Below are 20,983 nucleotides of genomic sequence, written 5' to 3'. Positions count from 1 at the left end.
ATCCACAAATTCACTCTGTTAGGGAAATTGAAGCTTCCGGCATGTTGTTCCCAATTATAAATTGGATAACCCTAGGGTGTTAGAATGGACAGTGGTCAACTCAGAAGAGGACAGGACAATAGCAGTACCTTCTGTAGGAGACAAGTTTTTTAATACCAATATGTAGCCTGTAGATATTGAGAAAAATAGCCACACAATTCTTATTAATAAATAAGGGAGCAAACTTATAGATGTAACCTTAATTCTCCTACACAGGCTCTATTGTTATAAAATCTGGAGTGGTTAGATTGTATGTAAATGATTTAATTTCAAAAGCTATATTATTGCTGTTTGTGCAATCACTAAGATTTGGGAGGGGAAATATATAGTAAAAAATATATGTGTCTTGGAAGTTCAACAACTTTCCAAGTTGGGAAGCCTTATTATTTGTCTCAATTTGAGCATTTATTGCTCTTCCACAGGTATAGGTTGTATGCTTACAGTAATTATCACTTTATGAAAAGTCCAGTTTTATATTGGAAGAGAAGCTTAGCTCTGTGGCTCAGTTCAGTGAGGCAAATCGATGGCTAATGGAATAGATAAACTCACTGAAAACATGAGGAGTTTTACAGAAAGCAATAAAGTTAATCTCTTCAGCAAAACACAAATTCATTCTACTGGAAAGAACATATGCGATCTGAGATTCTCTGTAGATAGTGACCTTGGTAATTTAACTCAAGGCCCAGGTAAGACTATCTTAGTAAGTGTATTAATTTGAATCTATTTCAGTATAGTTAACTCCCTAATCTACATTAAATCTAAATCTAAACTTTAGAATAAGTAATGTTAGCTTTTTAAGAACACAGCTGCTTGATTTAAACAAAAGTAGGAAAATAAAAATTTCTCTAAATGCATCACATAAAAAAATTAGGCAAGAACTCAGTGAATGGTACTTTTTTTTTTACCTTTTCTATCAATGCATCAGGTTTTCTATATGGTGCTTTGATTTATATGAAATACTTATACATGCTTTAACAAGTTTCTTGTTTTTTTGGTCTGTCTACAAACCACAATTTCTGTATAGTTGTTATAGTTGAGAGTTACTGGAGAGGTGGCTTCACAAAGGCTGTTTGCATTTATAGTCGTTGGATAGAATGGTTAGGTAGATCATGATCTCTGCAAGGCCATGTCTGTGGATTTGATTGATTGTCTTGTGAATTATGTACTTCTCCTTCATTCATGGAGCAGTCAGTCATTTTTAGGTCAGATAGGCTAAAAAGATGGTGGTGTCTTCAAGCAAGTCATTCGTGTTCAAGAGGAGAACAGTACTTCTCCTTTATATAAAGAATCTTATAGAACTTGTCAGTTTATTACCTTCCCAGTCAGTGTTGCCCTAGCATCTTTTTAAAAAACTTACTTAGATAAATCCATTAGACTAGGACCTATATCCTCGCATTCTAGAAATAATCTATCTTCTGTCTCTCGTTTCTATATGGACCTGTTGAATTAAGGAATATTGGATGTCAGAGATATTCAGTTCCTTATAGGCCACCTTTCACATTTTCATAGAATAAGAAATGGAAGCCTTTATATTATCCACATCTTGCATAAAGGGCTTTTAATATCAATCCTTTAAAGGCTGAGCTATAAATTCAAGTTCTATAATTTTGTGTTTAATGAAGAATCACTTGTCTAAAAGTATGCAATTTAATGCACCTTAATCATTGTTTTGTTTGCTTTAACTTTTGTTGCACAACAGGAGACTGACAATACTTTAACATTCCCTGCATGCCAAGGTTTTATTTCACCAGGTTTGAAATTTGAGGGTTTGGGTCCTTTATAATATTTATGTGAAATAATTTTATGCAAATAATGTGTTAGAGTAATACACTACTGAAAAGTTGAGATCATTAAATCTGGGCAGTTATGTTGCATTTCTCATCATATTTTGTATTCTCCTACACTAACTGATTATTTTTTTAAATAATTCTAAAAGTCAATGTTTTGAAATAGAGTATAGATTCTAGCTTTCAAATTCCTATAGATAATGTCAAGGACAAATAATGAAATATTAATTTTAAAATCTACCTTGGCACCTTTAGAATAAATGATGGCTGTCTTATATTTCCTCAATAGTTCCAGACAGAGTTTTACATTCATTTTACTCATCATTTATTCAACAGGTATTTGTTGAGTGCCCATTATATTGCATACTGTATTCTAGGTACTGAGAATGCAACAATGAACAAAACAGACAATTTTTTAAAAAATTTTTGTCTTCATAGGATTTACATTTTAGTAAGAAAAACAAGTCAGAAAATTTTTATCAGAAAACATATGTAACAAAATGAGAAAAACAACAAATCAAAGAAGAGATTTAAATTATGTGGAAAGATTACATTTCTTGATAGAGTGACTAGGAAAACCCTGAGGAGGTGATAATTTGAATACTTTATGGAAGCCAAGGACTGAGCCATGTAGAGAACTGGAGGAGAGTATTTCAGGCAGAAAAAAACTACACACGAAGAAGCCCTGAGGTAGAAGGATGTCTGGCATGTTTTAGGAACAGCAAGAATATTAATGTGGTTGATGCCACATAGATAGTTTAGAGTAGAAAGTTAAATTATTCTTTTTAAATATCATTATACCTATTCAAATAATAGGACTTTGCCAAGTCAAATCCTAAGAATCATCTTTTCATCTCCTGCTCCTCATCCCATATCCTGCCCATCATTGTGTTAATTTAATTCAAGTATCTTTTGTAGGGTAATGTAGGGTAATGAAAAGTAATGCATTCTTTGTGTCCAGAATAGCTCTTAGATCTGCCCCATTTATCGTAGTTTGCTCTGCACCACCCTAGTACAGGATACATTATCCCTTGTCCATGTCACTGCAATAGTCATTAACTTCTTTAACTGGTCTCCCTGCATCTGCTCTTTTCTAGATCTAATGTACTCCCTATAATATAACCAGTGCTTCTCACCACACTTGTAATTAAGTATCCCATTGTAAAATTAGTTATTTAATGTCTATCTTGTCTCACCTACTAGACTCTAAGCTTCACAAAATCATGGATGAGGTCCATCTTGTCCTCAGGATCCAGTACATAGTAGGTGCTTAATAACTATCTGTTGAGTGAAAGTTGAATGAATGTAGTACACCATATGCATGGAGAGATGCATTCTTTCTAGTGACTTATTGAATGAAGTGAATGCTTAGTGCCATTATAGTTATGACGCAAAGAAACTTTCCATGTTTGGACCACAGTGAATTTTGGCTAAAAGAATATTAGGCCAGGATATAAGAGCTGAGTTCCTCTTACAACTTTTCTATTAAAGTGTTATGTGACCTTAGATACTGACCTCTCTGGTCCTCAGGTTTCTTATTTTTATAAGAATAGACAAAATATACTTCTTTTTGTAGCACCATCTCATTTAATGTATTAGCACCATCATAATGTAGCAATACCTCACATAAGCAGACTGTGAAGTCACTTTAAACTCTCAAATGCATGGTTCTACTTAGAGTATGGTAGTATTTCGCATTACAGCTCATTAAAAATATTAATTTAGTTATTCTAATAGATTCCATAAGTATTTGTACCACAAAGGACCAGCTGAACTTAAGTAAAAAAATCAATGCTTCTGAAGTAAGAGGAATGTAACTGGGGAAGAAGGGACACTAGAGAGAGGAAGGAGAGAATGAAATGAGTGAAATGTAGAGAGGAATCTTTTTTATATTTTCTTCTAAAGTTTCAGGCATTATCTTGAGGCTTTTTTAGGCCTTTAGCATCTAATTTGAATAAGTTGCTTTCATTTTTATATTCAAGGAGAAAATAGAGTTAATGCTGGAGGCAAGTAATAAATTATACTGAAACAGGTTTTTTTTTCTCACGTTATATAAAATTATGATGGCCACCTTTGTGAAGGGCCTACTGAATGCTAGTAACATAGAAGTAAATTTATAAAACTTTAAATGAAAAAAGAATTGAAACTTACTTAGATTTATTTCTCATTCACATGAGTATCATTTTGTCAAACATTTACTAAGCCCCTGCTGAGTACTATATGAGAAAAAGGGAATGAGACAACAAGGCAAGGTCTCTATCATCTAGGCAGAAAAGAAGTGGCTTCTTTTTTTTTCATTTCTCATCTTCCCCTAGTGCCTTACCCTTATGTAATTTTTAAGTTCTTTACAAGCCATTTATTTCCATCTCATTGGGCTACAAATAAGTGCTAAATAAGAAGTTATAAAATACCCCATGAGCTTTAAAATACTGTCAACCCAGCATGAAGGAAAACTGTTCACTGAAATGCATTATATTATCGTGACAAGGTTGTGTGTGTGTGTGTGTGTTTGTATGAGGGACAGAGAGAGAGAAAGTAAATATTTTCTCAAAATGAAATTTCTTTGGTATCACAGATCCTGTCTTTATGCAATAGAATATTTATAACTATAATTCAAGTATATTTTGTAAAGTAATGTAAAATTTGGGGGTTAAGCTTCATTAACATTAATTATTTTTTAAAAAAACTTTGAAAAAGAATTACTACTTTGGGCTTACAAAGTTAAGACCTATAAAGTTCCTTTTTGTTTGTTTGCTGTCCATTTACAAGCCAAGCAAGAACATGGGAACAGCCTTAAATCTCAGGTTGTTTTCAACAAACTCTTTAAAAGTTACTGCCTTTACACTTGGTCCTCTATTCCTTAAAATTTCTTTAAAATTTAAGCTGAAGAAAAAATGTAATACCAATGTTTCACAATGTGGCCAATGCATAACTCAATGTCTGTTCCACCAAACAGTTCTTTACAAATTTTTCAGCATGATTTATTCAACCTCAAGGTTTTTAATGTGGTTCTGTTTTCTGTGCTGTGTGGCACAGCCTGCATAGAAAAATTGGTCTGACACCTTAATGGGCCCCCTAATTTATCCTTTTCCTTTACAGCTCCATGGAAATGTACATTTGACATGAACTGTTTTTCTATTTAAATGTGTATTCCAGTATGTTTATTGCCTGTATCTGATCCATTGAGTTTGGAAGATGTTATTGGTCAGTATAGGCAGAGCTATTTAAAATTTGGAATAGATTATGAAATTTGTATGCATTGTAATCTGAGCACAGGGTTGTTAACAGATGAATCTTTGAAAAACATAATCTATTCCAAAAAATTTTCATTCTTCAGAAATATCTGATGTGGTCATATTTTTTTAATATATGATACTTTAGGACTCTATATAGGTGAGGTAAATAGCTTTTGTTAAAATTGAATGCTATGGAATGGGAAATACTTTTGGGGGAGAGAGAGAGAGAAGTGTTTTTGTAATCCAAGGACAGGAAAGGCTTCATTTTAAACACTCTGAGAAATGAGGTAAAGCCAAAGGAAAAGCTTAATCCCTGGTAAGGTTGAAGGGTCACTCACCACTACCCTTTCAAAAGAAAAAGAAAGCATTCTTTCTAAGACAACATTGGATGAAGGAAGAAAGAAATGATAGAGCAATTGAGGTTCATACCTAGAGGATGCCTGTAGAGCGTAGCACAATCTTGCAGGAGAGCCAAGAACAGAATACAAACTTCTAGACTCCCAGTTACTCTCCATATCTTGCTATCTTGAGCTGACACATGGGTCTCTTGATAAAGAAAGCAGCATCGAGTATGTCAAATAAAAAAAAAAATCAAAATCCCATTGCTTAAGAAATGCAAGTTGGCACTATGATTGATGCCTCTGGTTTATAAATTATTTTACTAAATGCTATAAATTAGGGTTACATTTTCTTTCATTTTACATGTTTCAAATTTCCAACTAATCTCTAGTAAGAGAGATTTGTTCTTTCCTATAGACATATCCTACAATTTGCCTTCCTGTCCTTTCCTAGAGTAACCTCATTTGGAGAAAAAAGAGATGTATTTCTCTAAAGGTGCATTTAAACCTATATGCAGAGAGAATACACTGGCATATCATTTCATTTGAACTGTCATTATAAAACTAACAAGAGCTATACCAGGAATATCCAGAAAGTCACTATACTGTGCTTCCCTTGCATGGTGGAGGAAGATACAATTAGTGAAAAGTAAAATAAAATAATTCTGACATTTTATTCAATTACATTAGCCTATTCTTTTTAACTCTTTATGCTTATATGACTTTTATGTGAATGAAAAGCCAACTGTGAATACAAGCAAGTCACCAACCTTTGTCCATGAGAGTCTCCGATAGGAGGGACTGATTGAGCTGATCCTTGAAGAATGATGAGTCCCAGACTCAACTTGGAATGAGGGCATTCTAGCAAGAGATAATAACATAAGGAAAACATGGGAACAAGCTTGAAACTGTAAATAAGTCCTTAACGTATGGAATGTAATGTCTGGCCAAAATGTGAAGTTTTGAGAAGGCTCAAAAGTCAGAATTTCTGAGAATCCTGGTTGCCTAGCTAAGAAGTTTTGATGCATTTTAATAGGAAATAGAGACTTTGGGAGAATTTTGAACAAGACAGAGCTTTAGAAAGATGATTCACTTGATTGGAATAATACATTTTCCCTTTCACTGTGAAGTATACAGAAGGAAAGATTGTCACACTCTCAAATCACCCCATTTTGCATTAGTAGTGCAACCAAAAATTTTGATCAAAAGCAATTAACAAGGATAAAATGTGGATTAGGGTTAACCTTGGATAACAACTATTCAAATATTTTTTCTCTATATAATGAATATAGAAAATTAGTTCATCAAATGGAAGTTGGTTAAATTTTTCTAGACCAACTCTAAGATGGTTAAAAATGATTTTCCTTTGACATATAAATAAATAAAGGCTCAATGTAAATTCCTTCCCCAAAAAAGTCATTTGTATTTAGACCTATCCATAGAGCACAAAGAATTAAATCTTGACTCTCTGACTTAAAAAAAAAAAAAAAAAAAACTAGTCTGGAATAAAGTATTATCCTTAACAGCAGCCATCTACTTTTCTATTTTATAGAAGGTGTCTGAGGACTCCTGGTATTTGTAGAATTAACTCTCTAAGATATTAATTATTAGTAAATGATCCCAGAGATCTTTAACATGAAGTTTTTGTAATTTTGCTAAAGCATAAATTTGCATCACACGGACTAGGGGGTGCTCAGGTGCAAGTTGTCAGGCATAAATCTTACTGAGAATCCAGCATCCCGTGCCCAAAGTGATTTCATTTCTGTCTCTTAACCATCAAGAAAATGGTGAATGTCATACCCTACCTGACATATGTTGGGAAAGTCTCCCATCAAAAAAGGCCAGCTAAGTGTTTTACTAGAAAATCTGTGATTCTCTAGAAAATCTGGGGAAAATCAGAAGTCAACCTTTAAGTTTTAAGATTTTACAATTTAAACTGTCTCTAAGTAATACTGGCAATATGCCCCCTTGGGGTCTGCATCATTTGTTTTAGAAATCATAAAAATTGCCAGTTGATTAAATGTTAGAGTCAAACAGATTCATGCAACTGAATTTGGAATTTCCATTTTTGCAACAAGTGAATCAGATCTAACATTTAGCTTTTGATCACTTGGTAATGACTCACTTGATTGGTACTCTAATGATCTCTAAATTAAAATTTGCAAATGAAATATGATATATCCCCAAGGATTAGAAAAATGGCTTAGATAAATTCTATTTCATTGCCAAAATAGAGACTTATAGAGGGTATAAAAATATTATTATTTGAAAAAATAAAGTGATTTGCTTTCTAAAAATAATTTATCTATGAGGCTTGAAATGCAATGGCCCTTGTTGACTTAAAGTTATTCACATCTATGTTTTATGTGAAATTCTTAGCATGCCACTATATTTGTTAGATACAGACTCTGTGTGATATTCCCCCCTTCTTTTTAAATTGGAATTTTTATCATGCTCTACAGAATGACCCAATCATCATTTTTCCTGACTTCAGATTTTGACAAGAGTCCCTTCCCTTGGGCTGCCAATGAGAGCTGTCAATGATCTTCCCCTGTAAGGGACAAGCTCTCTTATCAGTGCCAGGCAGGCACTGCAATTTAAGCTTTGTCTAGTTAAAAATATTAAGGATTCAATGTCATCTTGAATTTTTTACTCTTTTTTGCAAATAATAAGAGATGTGATACCATTCTTTGAAAGGGCTGTATATCTAGGATATGCTTATTTAGCTTTTTTTTTTTTTTTTTTAATAAGAGGACAAACTTTCCCCTAAAGTGTTGAAAATGTAATTCCTCTTTAGCTATTGAGGGGATACGTGGCGAGGAGTAGAAGTACCCAAAGTAAAATCAAACAAACAACAAAAGTGAACCTTTCTTTCCATGCTTACATTGCTCATGTGCCCTCCAAAACATTCAAAATTTAAGACACATGGAAGAAGTCACAAGAGCTATTACTTTGCACATTACATTACGCCAGAGTAATATCTGTCCAGCTTTAGATTTGCTATTGTCTTCAAGATGACTATCAAACTTCTGAAAATAGGAATAGAACACCTAACCTCAAATCTTTTGGACCTAGGCAAGGCCTGGACTGCTTCTACATGACCTGCTATTAGGGAACAAACAACGGTCCTTGGTTTGCTCCTCTCTAAAATAATAGAAAGAGTGCTTTTGCACCGACCATCCAAGACTTATGGCTGTTTATGAGCAGCTGTCAGAGACAGGACTTTCAGAAGACTACTGAGCCAAATGTGCAAGACATTAGTGAAACCCTTTCGGCAGAGGAGGCCCTGAGCCTCCATGTTGACCCTCTTGGGAAAGCAAGAGTTCTTGCACTGGGATGAATAAGAACCGTCATCTGTGGCATTAGCCTGACAAGTCGTGCTACGTGGACCAGTAATACAATCAAGTGTACCAGATAATTTATAATTGTGATGGCTGACAACATAGGATTTAAAGGGGGATAGGGTGAGAACTACACTGAAGTATACAATGAGACCTTTCATAGAGTGGCAACTGAGTCCCAGTGTGGCCCACAATATTGGAAGCCTCCCAGTCACAGATGATCCAAGTTTTATTTTTCTGTTCTTCTAATTGTTTCCAGGTTACACCTGCCAACAACTTGGATATCTAAAGTCCTTGAACATTTGGCCCTTGAGGATTCAGGGAAGTAGGGGCTCATATTTAAATAATAGATCTGTTCTCCAGTTCCAGGGTTAGTTTTTTTTCTCTTACATGATTACATCAGTGGGAGGAAGTTTGGAGCCTCCTTGGCAGCAACCCATTCTGGCTCCCCCATGCCCAGCATATTGAAAGAAAAATGCATAGTGAAGTTACCTCCAATTCCTTTTAGGTTAGGATTTTAAACAAGAAGATCGATTTTAGCAAAGTTCAGTCCAGATGTGGTTCCAAGGATAACATCAAACATTCTGCTGGGGGCGGAAATGTAAGTAGAAGCTTCTATTAGATAACTATCCTGATTGTGTGGAGCCATCTGCACAGCCAGCACACTGTCTCTTTTCCTGCCTCTCTCCCAAGACACACATCCGCCTTCTTGTTGCTGCTCCATGTGTGCCCGGGTCTGGGAGCTTGTCACACTTGCAGTTTTGCTGGTGGGCTTCCCATCCTTCCCTGTAAGATTATCCGCAAGTGGCTTGCTTTCAGTTGAGGAGTAAAATGTTAATGGGCTGCACCATGTTTTTCAGGGGAATGGGAAACCCACCTTTCTGGCCAATTCTATTGCTGGCCTCTGGCTTCCAGGTACCTCCTCGTGCTGTTTCTACTCCCCTGCAAATGCCAGCCCGGCACACACTTTTATAGCTCCACTTAAATTACTCTTGAGGGAAAGACTGATATACTTGAAAGTACTCACAGTGTGTAATGTCAATCTTCTGTGCATCACTATTCATGAGAATTAGGAACAATGTTTGGAATAATGCAAAACTACTGAAGCACAGTTCATCTGTCATTCAAAGTGAAAGGATTCAAGTCCCAGGATAAACTGTCTTGATGGATTTTTTTTCCTGTGTCTTGAATTGAGTGGAAATAATATCCTTTGAGAAGAAGGAAAAGATGAATCCATATTTCTCAAATATAGTTGTGGCAGAGCTGAAGCAGGCAAACTCAAGGTAAAGTAAGCATGGTTCGTCACAAAATTATTTAGGAAAAAAAAAAAAAAAAAGGTGACCCAGGCTGACTCTCTATGGATTCTGTCACCTAAACTTCAGATTCTGGCCATTTGTGACTCAAGTAATTTATAGAGTGTCAAGTCCAGAATTCTTACCTGTTTAATAACTCTTGGCTCCTCATTCCTCAACTGGGCAGAGATGGAGTCAAGCAGTGAAAGGGGAGAGACCAGCAAGTGCCTTCTACCAGGAGCTGTCACCTGTTGCCCAAAGTTGTTCTGCTGGGCATGAAAGTGTCATTGTCATAGGAAGTCCATAGCAAGGTTTGCCAGGCTCCTTTAAGGCAGCTAGGCTAAGCCTCAGGATCAGTATTTATGTTGACATGGTTGCCCTCCACCCTGTGTCCTGACTGTTAGTGCAAACTGTGTGGTACTCTCCCAGAAGCAGTCTCAGTCCTGGGAAATACCTGTAGGGTGTCAAGAGTGACCCCTATTCTCTACTGCAGGCCCTGCTGGCCAAAACAGCTATATGACAAAGGATAAACTGAGGTAACTAAAAATCTTAAAAGTAAGTAAGGGAGCTTCCAACCTCCAAAACCATATTCTTAAATTTTCCTCTAGAAAAGAATCACTTTTTCAAATATGCAGATTCTGTGGCCCATTTCCACAGTGTGCAATTCACTAATAATACCTTTGTACTTCCGATGCAAATGGACAATGGACCACAATTGGAAAAGCACTATTTCTAACATTGCAAGAGGAAATAACTTCAATAAAACACAAGAAAAAGAATGCTGCCACCATTTTATAATTTGGTGTATAAGAAAATTCCATTTAGCCAAGACATGACAATAATATTTTAGAAAAGCTTTGAGCTTTCTTCTTATTATATCTTAAAGCAATGTTGGTCTTCTTGAATCTATGAGCAGTATTGGTTACTTTTATCTAAAAATCATTTTTTAAAGAATAATTCATCTCTTCACTTGGCTCTTTGCTTATGGAAAGGTTTTAACATAGTGTGGCTTCTTTCTCTGAGTGGAAGCTTGCCTTATTAATCCAGGTGTTTCTATCCTCTTGTGGCATGATCTGTTTTCTACTAATAAAATCTTCTATTCTAGGATTTTCTTTCAGTTTGGTCCTTCTCTCCAACCAAATGTGGGAGGACACTGGGAGGGTGTATGTTCCTATGTGTGTATATATACTTCAGTTTGGGTTTCTGTGTTGTTGTGTGTTGTGAGTTTGGATATGTTTCTGGATTTTATGTATGAGCTTGGGGACTTATCCATGTCTCAACTATTTTAAGTGTATTTTCTGTGGTTCATACAGGTACAGATTGTTACCAAGAAGATAGACTTAAGCCACGTGACATCAAAATGTGGCTCTCTGAAGAATATCCGCCACAGGCCAGGTAAATAAATATTTCTTAGTAATTTGGGAAATATTAAATTGCTCAAGACATCGACAAGCAAAATATTTGTTGTGAGATATCTAGTTGGAAACATGTCTTGAAATACTGAAAACCCATGCTTTTATTAACAGAAACTTAAGTTAGAAACTTTAAGCCATCTTCATTTGGACAAGTAAAGTCAATTATCACAAAGAGGCCACATATCATAGGACAGGTTCAAAATTAAAAGGCATATAAGATGCATGTACTCACAATAGCCAAACTGTGGAAGGAGCCTCGGTGTCCATCGAAAGATGAGTGGATAAAGAAGATGTGGTTTATGTATACAATGGAATATTCCTCAGCCATTAGAAACGACAAATACCCACCATTTGCTTCAACGTGGATGGAACTAGAGGGTATTATGCTGAGTGAAGTAAGTCAATCGGAGAAGGACAAACATTGTATGTTCTCATTCATTTGGGGAATATAAACAATAGTGAAAGGGAATATAAGGGAAGGGAGAAGAAATGTGTGGGAAATATCAGAAAGGGAGACAGAACATAAAGACTCCTAACTCTGGGAAACGAACTAGGGGTGATGGAAGGGGAGGAGGGTGGGGGATGAGGGTGAATGGGTGATGGGCACTGAGGGGGGCACTTGACGGGATGAGCACTGGGTGTTATTCTGTATGTTGGTAAATTGAACACCAATAAAAAATAAATTTATTATTAAAAAAAAGGCTAAAAAAATAAGATGCATGTACTCAACATGCTTATTAGAACTCCTTTGAAATATATGGTCTATAAAATATCTTGGGTCATGTATTCAGATATAATTACATGGATTGAAAGCAGCATTTCCAAAGATTTCCTGGAAGTATTTTGTCTACATATGTGAAATAAAAATTATGCTTAGGCAAAGCTCATGAAATGTATTTATCTGCTAAATTTCTCAAATCCTATTATAGGTCAATAAGCATTATGAATTCTCAGCAGAATGCAGTGCTTAATTGAACATCACTTGATGCAATGCTTATCTCAACTTATTTAACCATTGGCCTCTTGTTTTTCTAGAGTATTGTATAGGACTAGTACTCTAAAGTACAATTTACATTCTTATTTGTTGGGATTTTTTTCCTCTTTAAAGTGTAAATCTAACATTATGAGTCATTTTTTTCTAAGTATCATTATTATATTTTTGCTAAATTCTACCTCCATGCATATGTAAACAATGGACAACTGTCAAATTTGTAATTTTCTTGAGAATAACCACTGAATTATAAAAGGACAAGAGGAAGCCATTGGTATGCTTGATATCTTAATTAAATGAGGTAATAGGTTATTCCCATTAATCATTGTCTCAAATGTTATCCAGAACAAAGTATAAGAACGATTGAACCCAAAAAGATTTCTGACCAAGGAAAGATTATTAAAGAGAATTTATGAGTTGAAAAATAAACAGGATAAGTTTCAAAATGGACAAATGCGTTGGAAACATTTCTAGAAGTCAGGCTTCACTTTGACAAAGATGTTCATAAAGCAAGTCAAGGAGTTAGAGAATGCGTAGATGGAATCTCTATTGGTTCACAGACCTCTTAGGAGTTTCCCTGGTGTATGTATCTTCTCATGTGTATTCTATCCTTTCTTAAATTTGCTTCATAAAGAGTAGAAACTTTATGGTTTTGCATCTAATACTAGAAAACCTGAATATCATTTCAAGAATTGACTTTTGTTTGTATCTTCTCATGTGTACTCTATCCTTTCTTAAATTTGCTTCATAAAGAGTAGAAACTTTGCTTTCCTGCTGTAATCTGAAACTGGCCCCAGTACTCAGAAGACAGAGAGAAACCAAAGAAAGAGGCAGGCTACTCCAGGTTGGTAGGTGGCAGTTTTAATAAGTAAAGGAAACTTACATATGAGCCTTCTCTGGACAGCAGCAAGATGGATTCTCATACCCACCCACCAAATCTTAAAAGTTTGTAAAGTGGCCTTAACCGGGTTTAGTCATGTATACAGTGTAGGTGTTCTCAACACCACATCATTATAACAAGGCTCTGTTCTGGAAGCAGCCTCTATGAGCAGGAAAGACAACAAGAACCCCCATTCCAAGGACAGGGTAGGGAATGAGAAGCCTCTAAGTGCCCAGGTCCAGCTTTTAGGTCAATCACCACTCATGTCTTTTTGTAGATATTCCCCAACAATCTTCAGTACTAATTTTGGAACTGCTACACTGAAATTAGCTTCTCTGTCATTCCTGAGGCAGTGGGGACATGGTCACATATTGCATATCTTCACAAGTCTGCTGTCTATAACTCAAGCTTACAAACACTTAGTTGACTCTGTACCACTGTGTCAACAATATGACTGAAGTATTTGGCCATACCGTCTATCTTTTTCCAAGATGCAAAAGAAAATATTAGATCCTTTAATTTAAACAACAAATATTCCATTAGCCAAATCAACTGGACTTTCAATACACAAGAAAATGTTACATAGTTAAGGAAGTAGTCTATGTAAGATTTATTGGTCATAAAAGACTATTGTCATGGACTCCCACCTATTTCTAAATCTAGATCTGCCTTTTATAAGAACTGAATCAGATGACTAATTTCACAGAGAAGTGTTAATACAATGATCCTTGACAATGGTGAGCTTTTCACAAAGTTACTCTGGAATGTGGAATATCCAAGAAGAAAATAAAGGAAACAGTTCAACATGTGGAAGCCCAACTTTAGGACATATGGAGCTTGGTAAAAGTTATAGTCCTTCACAATTACTGCTCCTGGTGAATGCCAAAATTTTTCAGAACCAAAGGGATAGATCTGTGAATTCAGATGGGCTTCTCTAAAAGTTAAATAAAAATTTATAGTAGGATTTCAACAAAAACAGACTTCTTAAGCTTCCTTTTGTGAATATATTTTGGGTCAATATTACATTTTTTTCTCTCCCTTAAAATAGAGTTCAACAAAAATTTTAACAGGATTATATTGACACAACATATAATCATAAAAGAAAGCTTTAAAAGGCCATTTTTATTAGAAGCAAAAAAAAAAAAAAAAGAAAGAAAGAAAAGATCCCAAGAAAGTTGATCTCATTAAGTTTAAACTCAACATCCTCCAGGTTCTAACCAAAATAAGTGTGTTTTATGAATCACTCTAATCCCATCACAACTAACACGTGAGACCCATGTGACCAGGTGAAATGTTGGAAGAATAAGAGTTCCTGCAATAATGCATATTTTGAGGGAGGGACAAGTATATGTCTCCTATAAACACAAGTAAATAACATTGTGCACATCCTAAAGCTTCAGGAGAAGAATGAATGGATACATCTTCAAAATGTAATCTAATAACACCATATTATTTCAAGGGGTCCCTGGACAGGTAGTTGAGTGTCAATATAAATGTCTAGGTATCATATAAGAAAAATACCATAAGGTCTAAGTCTGTAGAGACTTAACAGACCTTTCTTTTTGACCTACAGAGATAAATAAGCATCAAGAGTCCAAAACTGAAAAATCTTTCCAATGTTTCTTTCCAGTCCAAATCGTAAGAGAGATGTAGTAGTAATAGTAGGTGATCATGTCATTTACCACTGGCCTTCCAAAGAAATGTGCACAGCAAAAACCAAATTACTAATGAAAGTGAAAGCAAATCTCAGGTGGAGAGGTAAAGGGATCTGATTAGGTTCTTTTCAGGTCAAAGACATCAGCAGACCCCCAGAAGTGCTCAAGGACAGACTAAAGGACAATGGATACTTACCAGCATTGAACTCCGTGCATTTACAAGCTGGGAAAGGCATGCAGAGATAGGGGCACCACTCTGCACTCTTTTAACTATCAGCAGATCCTCATGTTTCAGACTAAATGGCATTTAGGGAAACAGCATGGTCAAAACTGTCTCCGCATTGCTAGATCAAAGTCAGTGTCAGATCGGTCCTATGCAATCTATACAAGAAGGGGATTTCCTGGGGCACCTGGGTGGCTCAGTTGGTTAAGTGTCTGACTTTGATTTTGGTTCAGGTCATGATCTCAGGGTCCTGGGATTAATCCCCAAGAGGCTCCCCACTAAGTGGAGAGTCTGCATGTCTCCCTCTCCTCACTCTCTGTCTCTTTTTTTAAAGTAGCATTTCCTAAGGTTGTCTTCCTATTGCCTCATCCACTAATGATAATGGGAAACTCTCAAAGCTCACTGGTTATAAACAATTTAGCTTCCAATCTAATTTCATCAGTCAAGCCATTAATGTTGAAAATTTACAAATGAATATATTACCCATATATATACCATCCTAATTTAATAGGTTTTTGTTTTTGTTTTTGTTTTTTGGAAAAGTGACCTGTTACCATGATGAAGAATAAAGATCTTCATTTCAATTTTATTTGCTCCCTTAAGAATAACAGATTAAATGTTCCAAGTTTTAGAAAGGATGAAATGGGATATTTTCAGTGTGTTATTTTTAGAATTTTATTATACAGATAAGAAAAGCCCCTCTGATATTTTAGGTTAGACATGGGTAGATTATTAAGAAGAATTTATTAGTTGAAAAGCAAAGGTAGGTATGATGAGTTTCAAAATAAATAAGCGCATTGGAAACATCTAGAAATCAAACTTCTGTTTGGCTTAGAAGAAAAAAGATATTAATATGTAGGTCAAGCCATATCATGGTATAAGAAGGATGTCATTACCTTGGTTGATATGGGAAAAAATGGTATAGACTAAAATTCTAAAAAAGTCCTTTCACATTCATGGTTAAAAGGATAGTAAATTAAGTGTGTTGCTTTATGATGGTCTGTCTATTATAATTATTTTTGGGACATAGTCACCACAAGTAGAAGATATCATTGTAGCAAGGCATTTAAAATCCTTTCTCTTCTCACAGGTGGTGGGCGTGTGAAAATTGAGAGCGTGAAACTGGATTTCAAAGAAAAGGCCCAAGCTAAAGTTGGCTCACTTGACAATGCCCACCATGTACCTGGAGGTGGTAATGTCAAGGTAAGAAACAAGGTTGTGAGCTGATCCTGTCTTCTTTTTTTAAAATCCTTCTGAAATACTCATCAAAATGGGTCACAGATGGGGACACCTGGGCAGCTCAATGGTTGAGCATCTGCCTTTGGCTGGGGTCATGATCCGGGGGTCCTAGGATCAAGTCCCACATCCAGCTCCCTGCATGGAGCCTGCTTCTCCCTCTGCCTGCGTCTCTGCCTCTGTCTCTGTGTCTCTCATGAATAAATAAATAAAATCTTAAAAAAGAAATCGAATCACAGATTGAAGACCCGGGCATATAGGAAGTAAGAATGATAGAGCTGAACAAAAGTGACGTTGACATCAGCTCTGAGATGTAGTGAAAGATCTAGGGGCCAATTGGGATGCGTAAGTTAACAAGGCCTGATGCTTGTCTTGAATAGATCGACAGCCAAAAGTTGAACTTCAGAGAGCATGCGAAGGCCCGTGTGGACCACGGAGCTGAGATCATTACACAGTCCCCAGGCAGATCCAGCGTGGCATCCCCCCGACGACTCAGCAATGTCTCCTCTTCTGGAAGCATCAACCTGCTCGAATCCCCTCAGCTGGCCACTCTGGCCGAGGATGTCACTGCTGCACTCGCTAAGCAGGGCTTGTGAATATTTCTCATTTAGCAGCGAAATAATCATATTTAGGCATGAGCTCTTGGCAGGAGTGGGCTCTGAGCAGGTGTTATATTCATTCTTTACAAACCGTAAAATAAATAATCTCATTCCCAAACTGTAGTAATTGTTACAATTTTATAAAAAACAATGAATAGTATATGCAGAAATTGACTTGATTTCCATTTGCAACAGGAAGACACTGGCTTTACATGAGTACAATTGGACAATTATTTTTGCTCTGCTCTGTTTTGCATGGAGTATTATTATTTTAAAAAATTGCATTTTTACCTTTCATGTGCCTGAAGGCTATCCATAATACATTCTGAAAGGCCTTGTTGAAATCCAAGCTGCTCATTTCACTATTCTGTTGCTGGGTGAAAAGATAAAAGCTGCCCATTTTAACTTATTACAGGTTAAATTAAATCAAGGAGTCTGATTGCAGGAAGGAAAGAGCATGTAAGAAATAAGTTTTTTTTTTTTAAAGTGTTATTTTGTATAAATGGGAAGAAAGATTCAGTTAAGTTATTAACATTTGGGACCTGGATAATTATATCAGAGTATAAGTCAATCCAATAAATTATTTAACTAATTAAAAATAGGTACGAAGCATTTGAGCTGTGGCTGAGGAAGTGGTATAAAAGTGCATCTCTTAGGAATGAAGCACTTTTCATTAGGATGGACTCGTGTCTGATTAGAATGTCAGTTGATCAGCTAGATTTGTGTCCACACTACCAGTTTCATACTCCCTTTCCATCTGTTTGATACAGTATTATAGATATAAATATATATATATATTTCTCTGTGGCCATTTGTGATACTTCCTCATATACTTGAATATTATACTTCCTTATTCACAGTATCTGTGTCTCCTGCACCCTTTGGTGTTGCAATTTTAGGTATGTGAAAGTAGATGTTAGCAGGGTTCTTTCCCTATTTAAAAAAAAAAAATACATTAAAAAAGAACAAAAAGTTTTAGCATGAAGTTGCTTCCTGTAACAACTCAGAGCTGTAACCCTGTTTTAGTGCCAGATACAAGTCTCTCCCGTGATGCTAGGAAAATTTATTTTTCTTTGCTTTCACCAATATGGAGTTTGTGGGGGTGGGTCCAGTTATACATTAAAAGGGTTTACAGATTGTTGGTTTAAGATTTTGGATTTATCTCATTTTGAATCATGGAATAGTTTAGGGTTTATTCCTGTAATCATTCAAGAAACAGACTTCTTAAAATTTCTCTTTCTTTTTTTTTTTTTTTTTTCCATTTGCTAAAGTTGAAACTAACGCAGGGAGTCCATTGGGACATGTTGTTCCACCCTTCAAAACAGTGCCCGCTAATGAAATGATCTGATAGGAAATATTCGGCTTCCTTACCCAAAGTAAAGATCACCTGATCAGAAAGGACAAGTACAATATTTTGAGAAGCTATAGCTACTAAACATTTGAGATTCAGATCTCCAAATCAGTTTCTCTCAGGATTCCAACATTGCTCTCTGTAAAGGAACACTGTATGATTTAGTACAACTTCTCAATAGGTAGCACTGGTCTGACTTAATCTACAGTCTGGGAAATCACAAATTAATTAATTCTTCTCATAAATCATTCATCTTAGACTTGTGAATAAGCAATCAGTTACCAGTCTGGGTGGATATTTTTTAGTATTTTATCTGTTCTTTTTCTTGCTCAGGGCTGGTAGGTTGGATCTGGACAGTTAAAGGCAAATGGTCTGATAGGTGTTTGATCCCCATGAGCCAAATCAATTCCTGACTATGTAGGCAGAAATGATGAGCATGGATGAGGCAATGAGGAAGTATCATAGCGTCTAAGAAGACAGCCAAGGGATGCAAAGATAGAGAAACACGGGTGCCATTTTATGATCCACTGGATATTGCAACCAACATGACTTCCACCAAAAAAAAAAAAAAAAAAAAAAAATTCTCGGAGCAAAAACATAGCATTCATTCTCAACTAAGAGGTTTTACATGAGCAAACATGTCTGAAAATATTTATAAATCAATTATTTTATACAGCAGTCAAAAAGTTAGAAACTGAGTATGACTATGGATGTGTCTGTTTTCTGCCTAAGAATTGCTGTGATGTGGATTTGACCAATCTAAGCATTTTATTCATCAGCTTCCCTGGAAATGCACCAGGAAATAGGAGAAGAAAGAGTAGTTGTGTGGAGACCTGTGGTATTTTCTTACATGTTTGATAGTGTTAGATAGTGATTAAAGTTCTCTAGAAAGAAGTTAACAGCTGGTTAGAACAGTTTTAACCTACAAAATAAGTATTTTTTACCAACCTGGTTTAAATTTTTATAAATGTTAAGAATAAGTAATTATGTTACACATTTTAGAATTCCATTTCTTACAAATACATGCCCCAAAACAGTTTATATAAAGCATTAAGATATTAGATCTGGCATTAAAACAAATGTTTATTTCAAATCACAGCAAAATTATAATGAATAAATGCCCTTCCTCTGTATGGAAATGTGATTCTTTATAATGTTAACAAAAAGAAACTGATCATTTGTACCGATAAGAAGAGAGAAACACACAGGTTAAATGTCTTCTTATGGGGATAGGGAGTGGAACCTATCTTGCCTTCACTCAAGATTAACGACACAAATTAAGCTTTTTGAACACCACTCTTGTGGGGATACCCATACGCTGATCTAGAAATTAAAGCTTCATAGTTCCAATTCTAGATCTATTACTGCCAGTTTCTCTCTGGCTTTAGCCTTTGAGAACCTGTTTAAAGATACATAAGTAATCCAGAGCTGTGAAGAGTTAAAAGGCCAGCTTCTCCAATGAACTCACTCTCTCTGGGTCACCTGCAACCAATAATTGGGTATCTTATAATGACGCAGGAAAGATCCGAGTTCATGATGAGTTTCAGAGGCCCTGTTCATTTAGGAACCAACTCTCTCTGGATTCTCCTGCTGAGTTCCAGCAGGGTGATAGGCTGAAATCCCACCCACAAGCAAGACACCTGTGTAACACCAACTAGGTATGGCTGAAGAAGGCTGAAGAGAGAATTTCACTAAATAGAAGAATCTGCTGGCGATAGCTGGCCTTCTCCACACATTCATAAAGTGAAACAGCAGGAAATAGGATCATCAGCCAAAATATAACATCAAAAAAATAATCTCAGTGCGGTTGATTCTGACATTGCTACAATTACTTTTTGTCCTATTTTTCATGCCACAAAAATGAGGAAAACAAACTAAGTAGCCAAAAAGAAAAAAAATAGATTCATGGCTTGGAAAGGCAAATTCTAGGCATTCCTTCCAAAACTGATGTGCTAAAATCAGCACTGATGTTTGTTTTTTTACACCTAGGATTTTTAGCCTGGGTGTGTAGGTTGAGGCCAAGTCCCTCTGCAGGAAAGAACTTATTTTTAAACTCAGAAAATGTCAATCATGAAAATCGACTTCAACTTTAGCAAAAAGAAAAAAAATCAACAAAAAGTATACTCTGTATGCTGGGATTCCAAGGTTCCAACGTGCCGCTACAAATCTCTGGGGGGTTTCTTTCTTCTGATAATTCTAGAGCCTGTTACCATAGAAAGGCATTTCTTCAATGGCTGGTTGTAGTTAGTTCATGTTTTTCAATCAAAATTTGCAAATGTATTTGTTGCTGTATAGTGATTGTTTTGCAAAATAAAATTGCTTGTCACCTAACTTTCAGTTTCAGATTGTGCTTTCTCGGGGGGGGGGGGAATATACACACACACACACACACACACACACACACTGCTCAGTCCAACCAAGGAAAAATTATGATGAGAAGGCTACAATTCTCTCCCCACAGTGCATCAGGCTTTACCTACTACTATATTTAGCAGAATGCTATCTGTTGCAAGTGACAGAAACTGAAAGCAAATTGGCTTGGGTATAAAGGCAAATTTATTGGCTCAAGTAACCAAGAAGGCAGGCCTCAGGCATGGATG

General features: G+C 35.9%; 1 protein-coding gene across 22 annotated transcripts in view; it reads left to right on the top strand.

Moving 5' to 3' along the window:
- Positions 1 to 20,714, top strand: part of MAP2 (microtubule associated protein 2) — a 294,178-nt gene extending 273,464 nt beyond the window's left edge. For 12 of the 22 annotated variants that reach the window (XM_072812954.1, XM_072812952.1, XM_072812964.1 and 9 more), the window contains 4 exons: positions 9,250 to 9,342; positions 11,347 to 11,428; positions 16,288 to 16,400; positions 16,814 to 20,714. In XM_072812954.1, coding sequence (XP_072669055.1) covers positions 9,250 to 9,342; positions 11,347 to 11,428; positions 16,288 to 16,400; positions 16,814 to 17,029 — 504 coding nt within the window. In that variant the 3' untranslated portion in view covers positions 17,030 to 20,714. The remainder of the gene's footprint in view (positions 1 to 9,249; positions 9,343 to 11,346; positions 11,429 to 16,287; positions 16,401 to 16,813) is intronic. The other 10 variants (XM_072812966.1, XM_072812961.1, XM_072812958.1 and 7 more) reach the window with 1 other exon arrangement.
- Positions 20,715 to 20,983: the final 269 nt, after the last annotated feature.

This window comes from Canis lupus, chromosome 36 (assembly GCF_048164855.1).
Source record: "Canis lupus baileyi chromosome 36, mCanLup2.hap1, whole genome shotgun sequence".
Lineage (NCBI taxonomy): Eukaryota > Metazoa > Chordata > Mammalia > Carnivora > Canidae > Canis > Canis lupus.
Note: the sequence above shows the minus strand (reverse complement) of the source record. Positions and strands in the feature narration are given on the sequence as shown.